The 19,521-nt window shown below is 45.7% G+C and overlaps 1 protein-coding gene across 11 annotated transcripts in view; it reads right to left on the bottom strand.

Annotated features, from left to right (window-relative positions):
* Window positions 1–19,521, bottom strand: part of PDE4D (phosphodiesterase 4D) — a 611,966-nt gene that overhangs the window by 49,270 nt on the left and 543,175 nt on the right. For 10 of the 11 annotated variants that reach the window (XM_083703504.1, XM_083703503.1, XM_083703505.1 and 7 more), the window contains one exon: window positions 7,702–7,814. In XM_083703504.1, coding sequence (XP_083559630.1) covers window positions 7,702–7,814 — 113 coding nt within the window. Of the gene's footprint in view, window positions 1–7,701; window positions 7,892–19,521 lie in introns of all 11 variants that reach the window. The other variant, XM_083703502.1, reaches the window with a different exon arrangement.

The raw sequence follows: 19,521 nt of genomic DNA, 5'->3' as shown, positions 1-19,521 counted from the left end.
TTACACTTTTGCCTTTCTCTGCCAGCCTCCTTCTTCATATGCTTTTCTCAAGAAAAGTGGTCAAGATTCCCTTCCCCTTTGTGAGGTTCTGCGGAAGTTGTGTGGAAAGTCATTGAAAGAGCAAACAAGGCTTTTTACACGTGGTAAACTCGTCAGCAAGTTGCTTTTCACGCTTTGTCCTTGCTCCTTTCAAATCTTTTCATACAAGGGAGAATGATGTCCGCCCATCCCACCCACATCCATCTCCATGGCTACCTGAGTGTAGGGAAGCACTACCTAGAGCAGGGGTCTGCAACCCGCGGCTCCGGAGCCGCATGTGGCTCTTTTACACCTTTGCCACGGCTCCGGGGCGGATACTAGCGAGGGGAGGAGGCGCATTGTGCACCCCAACACTCCCCCCTGTGGCGGGCGCTGTACTGGCTGTGATGTCGCATGGGGCGGTGCGTGCGTTACGATCCTGTATATATAGCATTAAGGTAAGAAACAATATAGGCAGTGTTATATTTGTTTTAAATGTTGCAATGGTTTTGCGGCTCCAAGTTGTTTTTTCTTCGGAAACGGGTCCAAGTGGCTCTTTTTGTCTTAAAGGTTGCAGACCCCTGACCTAGAGCGAGTACAGTTCAAATAGGAGGCACTCCTTCTCCATTGCAGAACAAAGACTCAATACTCTTCTATCTCATGGCAGCAGCATAAAGGGAAGGTGATGCGCAACACAGCGAAAGCTACTACTTAATTAATATGCTAAAGACAATCATTTGAACACACATGAAGAAATGTTTCACTACACTGTTTCATTCCTTCCTGCAAGCCATGGTTATTTCACAGCCTTCAAGGCAACATTGCACAGGGTCCAAAGGCGGCCGGAGATCCGATCACATTCTGCTCCGATTGCCCATGAACCAGCCCACATCCAATTAACCCATGCCATTCACCCTTACAGACCATACCAAAAGCAGCCAGCCAGCAAGATGCAGTTTGCACTAGGCAAGCATGAACAATTCAAGAAAGCAGTCTAGGAAAGCTGTCTAAATTGCTCACGTGAATGAGCGAAATTGCTTAAAAGAAGGGGGCAGAGACTGCTCCAGGGTCATAATGCAACCTCATCTGGAAGAAGTTACTTTCCTGTTCCAGCTCTTGCGATCAAGTGAGAGTCATATGATTAAGCCAAAGCTATGCGCCGAGGCTCTCCAAAAGCAACGTTAGCCTTGCTTGGAGATTTGCACGTCTGAAGGGAAGAAGTCAAAACGACATCCTCTCCCTAAGGTGAGAATTATGAGCAGGACACAGGGACATCTCTGGGATCTGAATCCCCAAGTGAGAATACTTTACTGACTCTGCTTAACAGAAGCCTCTAATATTCTCAGTGGCTCTCTGTGTAACTCAATGCTTCGGGAAGGTAGAAAAAAAAATGCCATGAGGAAAAGGAGGTTTCCTAAATTCTAACTGGCCATAACTAAGGAACAAATCAAAGCAATGCCTTTCACCATTCTATTTGCAACCACTCATTGACTTCTGTTTGTATTCCAAATACCTCACAACTGCTTTCTAATCTAATAAGATGGCATTTCTCAAAATACACCTTAGATGCAAACTTTGGCTTTACTGCAAGGATTCCTGCTTGAGCAATTGGACTCCTACCCCTCAAATATGCTCCCTAAATCTGTTCTAGAGTTGTAGTCCTCCCCCCCCCCCCCGCCCCCAATGCTCTGGAGTAGATGGTGTGTGCAGGTGGGATTCCTTGCACCAACAGGATGTTTACTTAGTGCTGTGCTGGATAGAAGCCACTTGTTCTAAAGCACATGGACACTAACAAAAATTGAATATACAACACAGGATCAGCTGGTATTTATCAAAGAGAGTGTTTGAACAAGTGAGAAGTGACCAAAACAGAGAACATGCTGTGAATGAAGAACTCAGGATCAGGCAGCAGGTAATAAAAAAAAGGTTCCTGCCCAAGATCCTATGCAGCCACTACAAACCCAGAGTAGGCTATACTTGGCTGGATGGACCACTGGCCAGAGAACTTTTATGGTAATCAGAAAAATTATGTTTAATTAGCAAATATAAGGGTTCATCAGACTCCCCACCTGACCTCAGGAAGACAAGGAAACACCTAAATCCCACTAAACTATGAAATCAATTAGCCAAAAGTCATCACACAGCCAGACATTATATAAAAATGGAGTCATATAATGAGCTGCAGATGTTTTGGGACCCCATTATCAGCTTTTTGACCTTAAAATTATCAACAGATCACCTGTCTTCTTTGAACGATTTTGCTACATCAGTAAATTCCCGTTTTGCTGTTTTATTATTTGTAATGATGGAAATGCAAGAGACTGGCCAATAAGTAAATCCTTTTAAATTGGATGTGACAGCATTATCCTTCCTCTCTAATTGGAAACAGGTTGCTCTAATCTAACATTGTGATTGGAGTTTAAAACACTGGTGAAATCGTGCTGCTATGTTAAAGCTTGTACAAAGGGCTGGTATACATATTGCAACCCGTGCATAAAATGTTTGAAAACGCATCTGCATGACGGCTACTGCAAGCAGAAGACATAATGTGAAATAATGGGTCCCAATAGTAGGACACATTGCATGGAGACTCTTCCCCCATCAGGCTCTCCTAGCAGCAGCTGGTGGAAGGTGGGGAGGAAACTCTCCTTGTGATGAGAACAATCTTCCCAGTCATCTCTTGCAAAAATGTGGAGGATCCTCTTATGCCTCACCTTTTAAAACTGTAGTGGAAGCAAGTTCCACCTTACTGGAGAGAGGAAATTCCCTCAACACCACCATTTAATTCAGACCCACTGACTCACGACTGTATATGTTTTCTGGCATGGGGAGCCTGGTTGCTATTCCTTATTTCACATTTATATTTGCAATTCTACTCCAGAATCTTCAATTTGCCCTACAGGTGCAACACAGTAATTTGGTGGCAGCTGTAGCTTTTCAGGTGTGTGTGTGTGTGTGTGTGTGTGTGTGTGTCTGTCTGTCTGTCTGGCTGGCTGGCTGTGTGCAGAAGGGGGAACTCCTATTTCTTTCTGATCTGTTGTGAGATTCCTCCAAAAAATGAGATTAAGAGCACAATCCTAGACAGACGTAGGCAGGTGCAACACCTTCCCCTGCCCCTCACCACATCTCTCCCAGTAACATTCATGGGCATGTGCAGTGCTGCTCTTTGAGGCCAGTGATGTGACCCTCCTATGGTTACAACCCTGCTAAACAGCCCTACCAGAGCAACCACCTGGTGGTCTGGGGAGGGTGTGTTTGTACTGGCACATATAGATAGTAACATTAACTTTAGTATTTGGACGATGACCTTGACAACAGCAGCCACAGCCAGCAAGATCAACACAGCCTAACAGGGATGGCCTGCTGGGCAGTACCCCTTTGTGAAAAAGCCAAATTTGGAAGTATGCCTACAAAAAGACTAATTTGCAAGGGAGAGTTTTTCGCTTCTGCTTTTATTCAAAGATCTCAAAGGTGTTGCTTATTTGTGTCTTTCGTTCCACGGGCAGCCGAAAAATACTACGTTACTGTTACCCCTTGCTATTGTTTGCGTATGTCAATAATACCCAAGGTGATAATTCATACAGCTGAAAGATTTAAAGGAATACTGTGCTGGAGGACAACAACCTTCTTTCTACAATGTTTACTCTCCCCAGCAGTAAATGCAGTGCATTCTTTGCAAGCCACAGTGCAATTTTCCATGCTTAGTTAGCCATGCGGGTATGTTTGTCTGTATTTTGTATGTTTATATTTGTGTGATGCATGTACATATAAATGCAGAGCTTACATAATTAGAGCTGGCATACGTCAATCGAAAAACCATAGTTTTTTTAAGTTTTAAAAAACTCAACAACTTTTGAAAAAGCTGAGGGTGTCCTGGTTTTTACTTTTTGAAATATGCAAACATACTGCAAACACATTATGACTTTGCCAGTGCATCCGGTGGCATCCTCATATTTCTCTGAGCATCACATATGTGATCTATTAAATGCTTAAGATCTCCACCCTAATAAATTCTCAAGCTAGCGTTATGGAATAACTAGGCAGGGCTGGCTGCAACGTATTTAAGGGGGAGCAGGCACTGTGGCACATTCTCTGCACTCTTTTTGAGATCTCTGCATGTAGCTTAAAAAGTTGGGTGTGATGCAGAAATATATTTCATGTAATGGACCGCAATAGATCGCTGCCCCTTCCACATTGGAAAAGCTCCTCTTGCTTATCTTGCCACTGTGAAATGCTTGTCACTGACATCTTTATGCCCTGAGAAAAAGTTGCTTGGAAGGGCAGCCTTTCTCCAAAAAAAATTATCCCTAGCTACCCAAATATGAACTGCATCTATTTACGTGGCTGTTTTTTAGAAGTCAAAAGCACTTGAGTATTTTTGATGTGCTGTGTGTGTGTAGAAGATATGACATATGCATGCACCCACATCCACACCGGCACATCTGTCCATGAACTAAAGCACACAGTGTGACTAAGCCCTAAACAGCATTATCTCCTATCAACACATAAAACCTACTTAGGATTATTTTGAATGGCGGGCACCTTCAACCAAAGATACCATGCAAAGAGACCCTGTGCCAACACTGCCTTCTCAACAAAGGGAAATGAACTGTGCAGGGGGGACACACACACACGGACACGGACACACACACACACACACACTGTGCTTTTTAGAGCCAATTTCTCCTGTACAAAGCAGTATAAGTCATGGGTCTCTAGAAAACAGACTTGTAGAGGACTAAAAGCCTAAAAAATTGGTGCTGGTGGTGGCCAAGAACTTCCTTTTGTGGTGTGCAAATAAAAAGTAGCCCTTGGTAATAGGGGTTTATTGAGCTAACACTGACGCTTGGGCTGCAATCTAAAAAAACAAAAACAAAACACCTACATGGTGGGACTTATTCCTGAATAAATATGCATAGAAGTGTGCTAGTTAGCGTGGCTTGGGATACTGGCACATAATGTTTAATTGGCAGGAAAGAAATGAGCAGTCCAATCCTATACATACGTACTCAGACGTAAGCCTCTCAGAGTTCTGTCAGATGTACTCCCCGGTGGGATTGCAGCCTAAAACACCCACATTTCCCATTTTATGGACAAAATAAAACCAAGTAATTGTGTGCCTGCAGTATAAATTTTCAGTGCTGATGTAAGGAATGCCATCATTCAGGCTGACCTTCAGAGTGGCTATAGCAACTCATTGTACATCTCATACAGGAAACCTTGGCTGTATGATCAATTTTCTGAAGCAATGGGAGGAGCAGATTTCTTACGAAATGCTTTTTTACCCACTGTATTTGGAGTTTCTACTACTGAACACATCCAAAATACAACAACTCCGTTGCAAATTCCTATCTACCAGCTAACTACAAGGTAGGCAGCAACATCATTGCTAAGCAATGTTTGCAAGGAAATAAACTACTGTAATGTTTATAGTGTACCTTATATTTTTTTTACTGAAAACAAACCTATCTTCTATGATCATGAGAATATCACACACACTTACTATTATTACTGTTAGTTAAACATAACCCCAATATGAAAAACAGCCACATACTGATATAGGAAACAAGCTGTTGCCCAAATAAACAATTCAGAAAACCCATTGCACTGCTTGCAAATGAGACTGCATTTTGCTTCAAACATTTGCTCATTTGCTTTCACCAGTAATTAAAATCCACATGCATTTTTTTAATTCTATGCAGCAAGCCTTGTTCAAAAGCAGTGAATAAATATCTGCTTGCTAGAGTGTGTGATATTCACCAAGGAGCCTTCCCGGCTGCATCTCTCTCTTGAATATACACTTGGTGGCAAACCAGCGACCGCTATTGCACAATGTGCTAAGCTGCCCTGCTTGGCACATGTCTATGAAGGTGGAGGATCAAATCCTTAAGTTTGATCGCAAGAATCAAATCTGGGTTCATAGCAGTCGAACGCCAAGAGCCACAGAAAACATCCACAAATATTAGATAGAGACATGTTAACAGCATAAACAATATGTGACACTTTTATTGCAGGAGCATAAATGGTATCTCAAGAATAGGAAAGCATGGGAAAGAATCCACGGACTTGTGACTCCTGTATCCATGTGTTACATTGCACAATCAAAAGCTCAAGGAGCTTGCAAGAAGAGCCAGAGGCTTCCCTCCCTCTTTCCCCTGCCTGTGTAGATCAAGTCTGCAGTCAGAAGTGATATTAGATTTGCCACTGCATTTATACTGCACCATTCCTCCCAAAAAAATCATGGCTCTCTTCCTCACAACAACTCTATGAGGTAGGTTAGGCTGAGAGACAGTGAGGGGCCCAAGGTCACCCAGTGAGCAGCTTCACCGAGAGCCTAAAAAGAAAGTGGGGAACTTTTTCTGTTGAATGAGCAAGGTGTGTGTCAGCATTCTTGGTGATTTTAGTGCCACAATGAAAACTTGTTTCTCAAACCTAATCATGTTTTCTCAAAAGTATGCTCCAGTGAAATCAATGGAAATTGCTTTTGGTCAGTATGCAAAAGAATCACTTACACCAAAAGTGTAAAACAAATCTGGTTCCACCATGCACATGGCTTTGCTTGCTTTTCTCTGTTCCTCGGTATTTACAACAAGTTGTAACCACATCTCCTACTACCTTTAGTGGTTGACATTTACAGCAAAGTGCCGTACGTAAATGTTGTGTGTGCATCTTACCTCATCCTGTTTCAAAATGGCAGCACACTGATCAGTGATTACGCACAACCTTTAAATGGCATGTGAAGCTTTGAAACCCAAACTACACCACCTCTTTTGACCCGCCCACCCCCAGCCAGGCCAGTTTTGCTCCCCCCTCTCCAACTTTATTATTATACAACTGCAAAGGTCAAAATGATGGACCTGCCCATCTCAAATGTATGCAGGACTTTTCAATTCTGCCATCTGATTCATTCGTAGATGCGATTTTATAAAAAAAGGGGATCTTAAACAATCATTTTAAACCCCTGCAAAGTTTTGCAGTTCTCTGCTGGCTCACCAAAAAGTAAGTCTTTATTGAACTTAAGTTCCAGAGCAAGCATGCATAGGATGGAGTGATGCTGATAAACAGAGAATGCAAGAATCTAACTTTTAAGTTTGATCCCCAAAAGTCCCATGGAGTTTACCAAGAACTACTCCCGAGTAGAAGCCTGAAGGAGGCTTGCATTTAGATCTGTTTCACCTAAGTTAGATAACACACTGAGAGACACATTGTAGTAACTGTTCCATGCACATTTTAAGTTTGCAAACATGAATGCGTACAAGCTACTAGCTTCTTCCACAGCCAAGAACGCATGCAAGTTTTCTTGGCACGGCAACAGCAGCTGCCTAATATTACGGATGCTCCCAGAAGGGCTATTGCAGGATTAGGGCTGCTCATGCATGCAAGTTTTTTGCAACATCCGCGTGGTCCCGGGCATCGAAATGCCAGCCAGCATTTTGCTCTTTTCCCAGTTAACCAGAATTTACCATTTCTGGGGGAAGTCCGAGAAGTTAAGCTGGGTGGGTGGTGGAAACTGTTGCTAATGTCCTGTTTGCGGTATCCCTTTGCAACAGTCAGGCCCCGGGGCTGGAAGCGAATTCCAGCGCTCGAGATCGCCGGCCACTTTGCTGGCGGTTAGGCAAAAACACAGGCAAGGCGAAGGCGTTGGGGAAGCAGGTGGGATCGGGGTGGAGGTTTTTGTCCTACCTTGTTCGAGGCCATTTCGCTGACGGAGTGCCTGGTCTGCAAGGTTTCCAGCTGGTCCAGGCACCAGTCGAGCTCCTCCAGGGTCTCGCTGGCCAGTTTTTGGTAGGCCTCCTCTGCGAAGAGATAGGGAAAGGAGTACTCAGTTCGCAAGCGTTTCACAGGGCTACCAGCGAGCTCCAGCGGGGCCATCCTGCCATACCCAGCCATGGAGGGATGCCCAGTGCCCACACATGAGTGCTGCTCCTTCATATTGCTCAGCCCCAGCAATGGAGGAGAAAGGCGGGCTTGCGGCTCCGGCGGGAACCACGAAGGAACGAGAGCGGCTCCAGCCTTTCCTTAGCCAGTCCGGGCAAAAGGCACTTTTCTCTTTTTCTTTCTCTCTCTCTTCCCTGGCGGGAGAGCTCCGCAGGGCGCGCGCGCTGGTGGCGACTGAGCGGGGAAAAGGAGCAGGAGGCGCGGCGCGGAGTCCTCGGAGAAGGAGAGAGACGCGGCGCAGCCTCTCAGCTCGCGGAGCGCAGGGCGGAGGCGGGCGCACGGAGCCGCGTCTCTCTGGCTGGGGCTGCTGCTCTTTCTCCCGCGAGCCAGAGACTTTGGGCGACACGCAGCCCGGCGCTTTCCTTCCCCGGGGCTGGAAGAGGGCGGGCAACACCTCCTCGCCACCCCTCCCTCTTCGGGAAAGCTGCAAGCCCCAGTGAATCAGAGCGGTGGCAGAGGCTGCCGGGTGCGCGGCCGCCGCGTTTCCTGTTTGCTCAACTTCTCTCTTTGCACAACGCAAGCGGGAAGGGGGCGGGGGGAAGCCAGGCTTGCGGCGGCTGCTTTCGACTCTCGGGGAAGCCCGTTTCTTTCACGAGCCGCTTCCTTCCCTCCCCCTGCAGAGAGCAGTCTTCGAGGCTCTTAAGCAAACCCCCCTTTCCCTCTTTTTATAAGTTCTGCTAGGAAGGGGAGGAGAGCGCGCCTTGGGCGCTCCTGCCTTTGAACTGCTGCCGCCGCCGCTGGAGTTTTCGTGCGTTTGGCGCAGCGGGAAGTGTTTTGTCCCCGTTTGCAGTTCTGGGTTGGGGGGAGCGAGAGAGAGAACTCGGCACGGGAGAGAGCGCAAGGCTTGCATTGCCTGCGCCCCCCTCCCCTTTTGCAAGTCGGCTCGGGCGGCGCGCACGTGGAGCCTCCTGCAGCTCGCTGCGCACAGGCTGCGGCCACCTGCGGGGGGGCGGGGAGGCGAGGGCCGTGACGTGGCCAAGAAATCCCCCTCTCTCCCACCCCCGCACCCGCCCTTCCCCGCCCTCAGACAGTGAGCTCATTATATAACCACAAGCGATCGCCCCGGCCAGCGCCACTGCCGCTGTCCTGGGCCTGGAGGAGGAGAGACATAAACAAGATTAAAGACACATCGTAACCTTGAGGTCCTTGGCGTGCAACGTGCGCCCAGATGGCCAAAGCAGAGGGGAAGAGCTCAACTGGAGCAGCTTGGGCCCAGGGATACAACATGTCTCTGCTAGAGGAGGCCTCTTACTTAGGAGAAGAGGGCGCTGACTTCTGGCACTGAGTCGGACCAGCGGTTCATCTGCTAGCATTGGGTCGCTACACATGATGAAGCAGCACTGGTGCAATATGATAAAAATCACTGCGTTCCTTGCACCTGAGGGGAGTTCCCAGACCATTTCCAAACGCAGCCCGTCCTTCAACTTGCTGCAGTGATCCAAACTGGAGGTGACCAGATCACGGGTGACTGGGCATGAAACTGATACACTCTCAGTGCCAACTTATGCACTCATCATCCAGGTTCCGTGCATGCACACAGCCTATGTAACCAAACAAATAACCTAGTGATGCTGACACAAAAACCCTACACGTACATTAAGTGAAAGAATGGAAAATCATTACCCTCCCTTCTTCCCCTGCTCTCCCCAATTCGTCACCCCCAACCTCACAATTTCTATGACAGCAGTGTCTCACACAGAATGCAACTGACTCGATGAACTGAGAACGGAGACGTTTATACCTTCAATAAAAACAAAACAAAACCTTGGGCCCCCAGTTGTGGTTGGGCTACAGATGCTGGGGACTGGGTCTGCATGCTCTGCCACAGAGCTGCCGCCCCATCCCTTCTCCACACAAGCCTGTGTGCCCTTGGCAAAGGGGTCACGCTGCTTTCTCACAGGGCCTTGGTGGAGCACTCAAGATGACCTCTTCTCCATGGACATACAGGCCGGCCGAAAGAGGCAGTCGGTTCGCCCAGCCCTCAAAGAAAAGCCCGGGCACACTGCAACTCCTGTTCTGTAAAAAGAGGCAGTCACATTCGCCTGCTGCTTCGCACAGGATACAAATTTTGGCTTTCTCCTCCCAGGGCCTTGTTTCCAGCCTTTTTAGTGATATGCCGCAAACTGGACTGCACACCGTAAAAGATGTATGAGACCTGCCCACTACGGGCAGGAAACTTCCAGGGTCTTTATTCCCCTTTATTCTCAGACTCTGACAAGCATGGGAAAGAGGGTGCAAAGAGCATGGAAGGGGGGAGCATTTGAAAACTGCCTTTCTTTCAAGTATCCATGAGGTTCCAGCAATGGGAGGGGCAGGTGGAGGATAAGCTGTTTCTTTGGGGGGTGGGGGAGAGACATCCGTGTACCCCCCCCCAATGGCACTGCCTATTCAAACACATGGCCAGTATATGCCCAAGGGCCTTGAGGAAGCTTCTGTCTGTGGTTTTCAAAGTCCAGGAACTTCCTGGTCTATAAACTACCAGGGGAGTTTCTGTTCTATGTGGACTAAGAGCTTTCCAAACTTTTCATGTTGGTGACATACTTTTTAGACACGCATCATTTCATGACACAGTAATTCAGTTTTGCATCATTTCGCGACACAGTAAATTCAGCTTTACTAGCAAACTGGAGGTTAAACTAACCCCTTTTCAGCCCCGGGAGGAGGATTCGTGCGACACACCGACACACTAATGTGTTGCAACGCACAGTTTGGAAAGCTCTGGACTAAGTGATACATTGACTGGCCCCTATTTGCCTGCCTCCATTTCCTACCTGCTTCAGCCCTCTTCAGATCACAGAACATTATGTTGTTAAGTGTTCTGTTCTCCACTTCTTATCTGATGCTGCTATCGCTACTAATCGCATATATAGCACACTTAATAGATAAAGTATTTTACCATCTCTGGATACAATCCAGCCCAAGATAAGTGCTATTAAGTCCCTTTTGGCTTCAGTGGAGGAAGAGGGCTAAGCACGTCATTAAATGCCCCTCTGAAATCAATACGGCTCACTTGTGTGCGTAACTTTTGCTGGATCATGCCTATAATCTCTTTTGGCCTCAGCACAACTCGTGGAGGGAGGGATGATGCGTTCTCACATTTCACGGAGGGAACTGAGGTCACCCAAATGGACCCATAGTGGAGGTATGATGTGTGGACCTGAGCCTTTCATATCTCTCTCCCTGAGTCTACCAGACGACACTAGCTCTCTTTACAGCTTATATCCTGTATTTTCTTTAGGTAACCATCATACGTCCTGAGAATTACAGTTAATATTTGCACAGTCAGTTTCAATGCAATGTATATAAGTCAGTCTAGCCAAAGATTTAGCAGCAAAGGCATTTTCAAATACTGCAGTATGTTTACTTTAAACCAAATCCCCGACGGAAGGTGTGTGAATGACGTGTTCATCACAAAGTTTGCTTTGGGAGAAGGAGGGGCGGCGGGAATCTCTTCCAAAAGTTTACCTCAGAGACTCAGTATCAACTGGGGTTTATTTGATTCTGCTTCCTCCACCCCCCCAGGTGTCACCTGGCAACTGAGGGAGAGGAAGCCTAGGCGACAGGGAAGAATCTAAGCCAGGATTTCCAAGGACCAAGTCCCAGGTCTTATTTCCAATGCAGGGGCTTAACTCTGGAAAATACAGAATGAGCTTATAAAGTGTCTCTGAGCATAGATGCCAACTCCCTGGGGCCCTGGCTGCCCAAGCACCCACAAAATTCCCCATGAAGGGGCTGGGCACCCACAAATTTCAGTGCCAGGGCCATGCTCGCTGCTTGGCATCCGCGGCCCTAGGCACCCATGATCGCAGGGCAAAGCTGGCACTCCTGACTTTGAGCATGTGCGGCATTTTTCATCACTGAGTAACACAGTCTGCCCCATGACATTTGGCGAGAGACACAGGGCTCCAATATTATGGGCACTGCAACCCAGCAGGCTTTAGCTACATAGCTAACATTCATTTTTTAAATTTGCACCACTGTTGGCGGAGGAAGATACAAGCTATTAGCACTCCTACAGACATATTTTTAAATGTGCAAAGAAACTGACTGAAGATATCCCCACTGGTGGGATTCTCCACATGCATCTTATTGGCCACTGGGAGAACTGGATGCTGGCCTAGATGATGATGGCTCATTAAATTTGTATATCGCCCTTCATAAGAAGATCTCAGGGCGGTTCACAGCATAAAATTACAAGAAAGAAACACAAAATACATAATAATAAAACAACAACCCAATAATCCTCTCTCCCACAAACATATTTAAAAGGATATAGGGTATTAATCAGCCTGGTTGAAATGGAACGTTTTCACCTGGCACCTAAAGGTATATAACAGATGCGCCAGATGGACTTCCCCGGGGAGACCATTCCACAAGTGGGGAGCCACTGCAGAAAAGGCCCATTCTCGTGTTGCCACCCTCCAGACCTCTAGACACATGAAGAAGGGCCTCCGAGGAAGATCTCAGGGTCCGGGTCAGTTTATATGGGGAGAAGCAGTCCTTGAGGTATTGCAGTCCTGAGCCATATAGGTCAAAACCAGCACTTTGAATTGGGCCTAGAAACTAACTGGCAGCCAGCGCAGTCAGGCCAGGATCAGTGTAATATGCTCAAACTGTCTTGCACCAGTGAGCAACCTGTCCACCGAATTCTGCACCAGCTGAAGTTCCTGAACCATCTTCAGAGGCAGCCCTACAGTGTGGTGTAGTGGTTAAGAGCGGTAGATTCATAATCTGGGGAACCGGGTTCGCGTCTCCACTCCTCCATATGCAGCTGCTGGGTGACCTTGGGCCAGTAACACGTCTCTGAAGTCTCTCAGCCCCACTCACCTCACAGAGTGTTTGCTGTGGGGGAGGAGGGGAAAGGAGAATGTTAGCCGCTTTGAGACTCCTTAAAGGGAGTGAAAGGCGGGATAGCAAATCCAAACTCCTCCTCCTCCTCCTCCTCCTTCTTCTTCTTCTTCTTCTTCTTCTTCTATAATGCATTGCAGTAATCTAACTTTGATGTTACCAGACAACAGTAGTTAGGCTGTCCCTGTCCAGATAAGGGAGCAGCTGGGCCACCAACCAAAGTTGGTGGAAGGCACCTGACAGCAAAGGGTCCAGAAGTACCCCCAAGCTTCATACCAGCTCCTTCAGAGAGGGAGTATAACTCAATCCAGCAAGGCTCTGATGTTTATGCTCTTAATTTCTTAAAAATAATAACAACTTGGTAATACAAAGGTGTTGAGAGCTGGCTAAGTACTTTGTTACTGCATATATAAGTTTGCTCTGCACAACTTATTTACCAGTGACATTATTATTTATCTATACAGTATTTATGGGACATGGGTGGCGCTGTGGGTAAAACCTCAGTGCCTAGGGCTTGCCAATCGCATGGTCGGCGGTTCGAATCCCCACGGCGGGGTGAGCTCCCGTCTTTCAGTCCCAGCTCCTGCCCACCTAGCAGTTCAAAAGCACCCTTAAGTGCAAGTAGATAAATAGGTACCGCTTTCTAGCGGGAAGGTAAACGGCGTTTCCGTGTGCTGCGCTGGTGCTGGCTCGCCAGAGCAGCTTCGTCACGCTGGCCACGTGACCCGAAAGTGTCTCCGGACAGCGCTGGCCCCCGGCCTCTTAAATGAGATGGGTGCACAACCCTAGAGTCGAACACGACTGGCCCGTACGGGCAGGGGTACCTTTACCTTTACCTTTATTTATCAATTATTCAACCGAGATTGTGTCTGATCCAAGAACACTGGAAACAACAGAAAACCTCTGAATCTATAGACCCGATACCTTAACACCACATAGCCCAAACGTGAAGGGTAATACCAGACCTATGATTCAACTAGTTGCAATTCTTTGGAATATTTCATTTTCTGAGCCACCTTGGCTACGCCACCTTTTGATTCACAGCAGGTAGCTGAAGGAGGCAGAAGGGTGGAGTTCAACTTAGCACGAATGCCATAGTTCAGTCAGTGCAAGCATTTGCTTGCGGATAGAATTATCTTCCCTCTCCTCTCCCCACTCCTGGCTCACTGTTCTGGGGGATCGATCAAACCTTCCGAGTGGATTGGGGGTAGCTGAAGTAGGTGCACAGGGTGGCAAGGAGAGACAAGGCCCCATTGCTCCAGCTGGAAACCTTGTGCTGTCTTCCACTAAGGGAATGGAGTAGCTGAATCTGGCCCAAAACATTTTGCTATAAGAAATTAAGCTTTTGCTTTTTCCAGCCACATAGCCTTCAGAAACTGTCAAGGGTCGATTGCATCACAGTCCATAAATGATACTAGCTGTGGACTTGAGTCAATCGTTTTAGACCTCAAGCTTGAAATGTTTGAAAGAAGTACTGAATATTTTGAATCTCTATTCCATCCCCACTGCCACAATGGGCTGACTGGCTGCAGGAACAAAGTTGTGGAACTGAACAAAAGTTAACGCTACCTAAAAATACCCTTTCTAATTTTTTCTAGATGACATTTAATGCACTCACCAAAACATTAGGCCACTTTTAAGGAATGTACAGTGTTGGCAAGCTGCCATGGCATATTAATGCACATTTTGCTGGGTTTGTACATCATTTCAACTATACAATCCTTACATAATAACCAAGAGAATGCTTCAGTCCATAGGAACAATAAATGCTTGTCCATGTTACAAAGGGACTGCCAGATGTTGCAGAGCAACTCGGAGCTGGGGTAGAAATGTATTAACAAAAAGTTGCCAAGCTGAGACCATTTTACTATGTCTCCAGTATCATTTTCATTACAGCATTAACAACAGTCCAAGTTGCTCACTTCTCTGGAATAGAAAGGTGTCCTCCAAATATACAGGCGTGGACTTGCACCAAAAGATAAAATAAAATGCCCTGTGATAATTTAAAGCTGGGACTTTTCTGAGAGTTTATGAATCAAAAGAGCAGCGGCAGCCAACTTCACTCTTAATCATATGACAGAGGGCTGCAATCTTAAACTTGTTTGTTCACCAAATTCGGTGGAACTGAGGGCAAGTTGACCATGCATGCTTATTCCTTGATGACCTAAACATCCAGTCTTGACTTGCATGTGTGTGAAGGAGACATTGAGGACCAGAGTCAAAGACAGAATTTCTGTATCACCTCACGTCACTTCCAATGAAGTGTTCTTCAGTGGAGTCAGTTTTCCCATTCCATTGCAAGTCATTAGAGAGGCACATGAATATGTAAAGCCACTATCAGTTCCACAGAGTTCAAGGAAACTTGCTTCCAAGAAAATTGTTCGACTGAAGTGTCTGTGATTTGTTTATCCTTGGAGCGGAAACAAGGAGCAGAATGAGATGGTAAAATGGACTGCATTTTAAAATGTTCCCTGCATTAAAACACAGAAGAGAGAGGGGAAAAGTGTGCAAGCCTTAGGGTTTGATCCTGATCTATCCTCAGGGTAGGGCCCCATGCTGCAATATCTAGAAACAGGTAGAGCTGTTACAATTCCTTCCCACGGTAGTCCTCATCCTACAGAATTTATTTATTTCATAAAATGTATACGCCGTTTGATTGTAAAACAAACAAAAAAACCTTGAAAGGATAAAACAAATTTTTTTAACCCTACTTGAAAACATACAAAAGTTAAAGCACTAAAGCAGATTTAAACTTCCTCAACTTTAAAAGGCTGTTGTTGTTGTTTAAAGCCACTTTATAATACACTCTGATATTAAAAGCAAAAGCAAAGCAGAACAAACTGACCACAATGTGACAGAAAACTGAGCTTAAAAATACAGCCTCCTATGGCCAATGATGAGGTGATTGATGCAGTCCAGCAACATCTGGTGGGCCCTAGATTCCCTATCCTGTTCTAGCGGCAGATTTATTGAGAAAAACAAACCTATTACTTATCAAAAGGACAGGGCTTCCGTAACAGTTGTCCTTTTTCGATAATAAAGTTTCAGAAGATACGCAGTTCAGAAATACACTGGATTTATCTCCTCAAGCAATTAAAAGACTGGGCGTTTGTTTAAATGTTTCAAAAATAATACCGCATCCCTCTCTGGTATACTCCTTCAAACAGATGTCATCACTGCTCCTACCCTACAATTTAGCAATGGGTTACATTTTCTGTCTGCCTTGCAGTGCTGGTATAGCACGGGGGCCAACAGTTCAATCCTGGGCATGCATACACTCATTGTGTGCAATGGCTCTTACGTTCAGGAAAGGGTGCCCAGAATTGCAGCCTAAGGTCCTGGGCTGCAAATCAAGAACTCCTTGGATCTCCTATCACCTAAGGGATGGACATATTTTGAGCTTTAGAAAAACTACTCTTTCTTTTTTGCTTGCCTGTAACGTGTCCTTGAACTCTGATGCCTTTTGATGGACTGGGTGGAGGATAGAAAGGGGTGTGTGGAGAGAGTGAAACTAGCCTACTGCACCAAAGGTATAATTAACATTTGTGGCTCCACCCACTTTGCCTCTGGCCCCGACCACCTCCAGCATGAGGTTCTCAGAAGGCTGTCCAGAGGGAAATGCAGCTTGACTTCACCCTTGGAGCCACACTCCATTGTCTCTCGAGACTGAGGATGCCAACAAGGTTGAAAAGGGTACCCCCCACACACCTGTAAGGCCTGCATCCAGACAATGCCTGTGAGCTGCTCTGAACATCTGAAAGCTCTATACAAACATTAAGTATTGTTTCAAGGCAATTTATTCTTCCTTAACATGTTTTGTGATACCAGAACCAGCTCTCTTCCTGCCCATCTTTCACTTTAGACAATAGGGGAACTTCTCAATGGGAGGCAAACATACTTGATGTCGAAGGGGAGGGAAAATGACAGCCAGGGGATGGGCACAAGGGACCCCCTCTTCTCCCCTCCAGACACCCAAACCTCTTCCACTCTGCACATGGATTGAGGAATCCCATGTTCATTACCAAACACAGACTTGGGATAGCTCAGGCAGTAGAGCATGAGACTCTTAATCTCAGGTTTGAGCCCAAGGCTGGGGGAAAGATTCCTGCATTGTACGGGGTTGGACTGGATGATCCTGGGGGTCCCTTACAACTCTGCAATTCTATGGTTCCATGTAGTCTTACCCTTCAGTAAGCTGAGTGGAGGGACGCGGGTGGCACTGTGGGTTAAACCACAGAGCCTAGGACTTGCCGATCAGAAGGTCGGTGGTTCGAATCCCCGCCATGGAGTGAGCTCCCGTTGCTCGGTCCCTGCTCCTGCCCACCTAGCAGTTCGAAAGCATGTCAAAGTGCAAATAGATAAATAGGTACCGCTCCAGCGGGAAGGTAAATGGCGTTTCCATGTGCTGCTCTGGTTTGTCAGTAGTGGCTTTGTCATGCTGGCCACATGACCCGGAAGCTGTACCTCGGCCAATAAAGCGAGATGAGCGCCGCAACCCCAGAGTCGGCCACGATTGGACCTAATGGTTGGGGTCCCTTTACCTTTACCTTAAGCTGAGCGAATATACTTGACAGCAGCTTGGCTGCAGGAGTCCCCAGAAGTACAGTTGTACCTTGGAAGTCAAATGGAATCCATACCGGAAGTTTGTTCGACTTCCAAAACGTTCAGAAACCAAAGCGCGGCTTCTGATTGGCTGCAGGAAGAAGTCGCAGAAGTCCGGTCAGACGTTCGGCTTCTAAATAGTTTGCAAACACTCCCTATAATTTAGATAAAAAGATTGGCTTCCAGGTGGAAAAATCAAAACTAGAAACCGAATTGTTAGAACCCAATGCTAAGATACTATCAAGAATGTATAACTTGCTGTTGAAATCGAATACTGTGGATGAAACAGTAAAATCTGCTATGATCAAATGGGCACAAGATGTTGGACATAACATTATGTTTGCTGACTGGGAACAGTTATGGACCACTGGAATTAAATTTACGGCATGCAATGCCTTAAGAGAGAATATTATGAAAATGATGTATAGGTGGTACATGACCCCAGTCAAGCTTGCCAAAATTTACCATTTGCCTGATAATAAATGTTGGAAATGTAAAGAAACTGAAGGTACATTCTTTCACCTTTGGTGGACGTGCCCAAAGATTAAGGTCTTCTGGGAGATGATCTATAATGAATTGAAAAAGGTATTTAAATATACCTTCCTGAAGAAACCAGAGGCCTTTCTCCTGGGCATGGTCGACCACCTGGTGTTAAAGAAGGATAGAACTTTCTTTTTGTATGCTACAGCAGCAGCAAGAATTCTCATCGCAAAGCACTGGAAGACACAAGATCTACCCACCTTGGAAGAATGGCAGATCCAAGTAATGGACTATATGGAAATGGCAGAAATGACTGGCAGAATACGAGATCAAGGAGAAGAGCAGGTGGAAGAAGATTGGAAGAAGTTTAAAAACTATCTACAAAAACATTGTAAAATTTTCGAATGTTGAGGACATTGAAATGAAACGAAGGGGTTCTAGTGAATAAGATAAATAAGAGTATGAAAGAAGGTATAGATATTGGATGAAAATTGGAATAATACAATATGTGAAGGAACTTTTAAAGGATAAAATTAAATATGAATGAACTTGCTAAATTAATTTTAAAGTGGAATACAAGAAAGGAGGGCGGGTGGAAGTCAAGAAAATAAGGTTATGAAGGATATGAATTTGAAAAGAGCTTTTCCCCCTTTTTTATGTTAAACTTTTTAAGGTTTGTAATTTTTTCTTTTTTCCTGCTTTTTGGCGGAGTTTTGACTTTTCTTTTTTGTTGTTTGAATGTTGGTGTCTGTTGGGGTTTTGATGTTTATTGTTCTATTGTAATCTTTTATTTTCCTTTTGAAAAAACTTAATAAAATATTAATTATTAAAAAAAAATAGTTTGCAAACACTCAATTCAGGAGCCAAAACTAAGAGAACTAAGCTGTTAGAAAACCAAGGTACAACTGTATGTATGCACATATGTATGATTTGTAGCATAACCTGGTCATCTTTCTCTCTTTCTTTGCCTTTTGTTGCTGTTGGCAACTGCAAACTAAAAAATGGTTCTGTATCATTTTAGCAAAATGTAGAGGTAAAATCAAATTTGCTCATTTGCTTACTGGTTGTGAACAGTAACTCTGAAGGTTTACCTAAACTGGAAATAACGTTACCCAAGAACACAAGGAATTGCAGTTTAGGTGCAAATCCCTACCCCCACTCACAGAGATGCAATTCACTAGAGAGAAGGAAGGGCTGTTAACCCAGTTTGTAGGTAAGCCTATGAAAATGGAAGTGGCAAAGATCTGGAGGCACTGCCTTTTCACAGGGGCTTAGCAGAGAAGTAGCAGTGTTTCAGTTTCTCTTCTGTAGTCCCAAAAAGCTAAAAGGAAATATCCAGTCCCAGCTTTCCAGAGTGAGGGGCAGTTTAACCTGGAGGGGCTCAGGGATAACTGGCAGTGGAGACTGAAGTAACAGAGGAAGCAGCACACTTCTTTTCTGAAGGGCTTGATTTTGGTTGGCCTGAAAACCCAAAAAAGACAAAGGGACACAGGGAAAGTGGGTGTACCCACTTTGGCTTTGAAACCTGGCTGTTTCATTGAGCTTTCTTCAAGTCCTGCAATGCTAACTGTCCGGAAACTGGTGCTCTTCAGAGGTTTTAGAGCACCACTTCCAGCATGGCTATCAACTTTGTAC

Source organism: Podarcis gaigeae (assembly GCF_964106915.1).
Source record: "Podarcis gaigeae genome assembly, chromosome: 11".
NCBI classification, from domain to species: domain Eukaryota; kingdom Metazoa; phylum Chordata; class Lepidosauria; order Squamata; family Lacertidae; genus Podarcis; species Podarcis gaigeae.
Note: the sequence above shows the minus strand (reverse complement) of the source record. Positions and strands in the feature narration are given on the sequence as shown.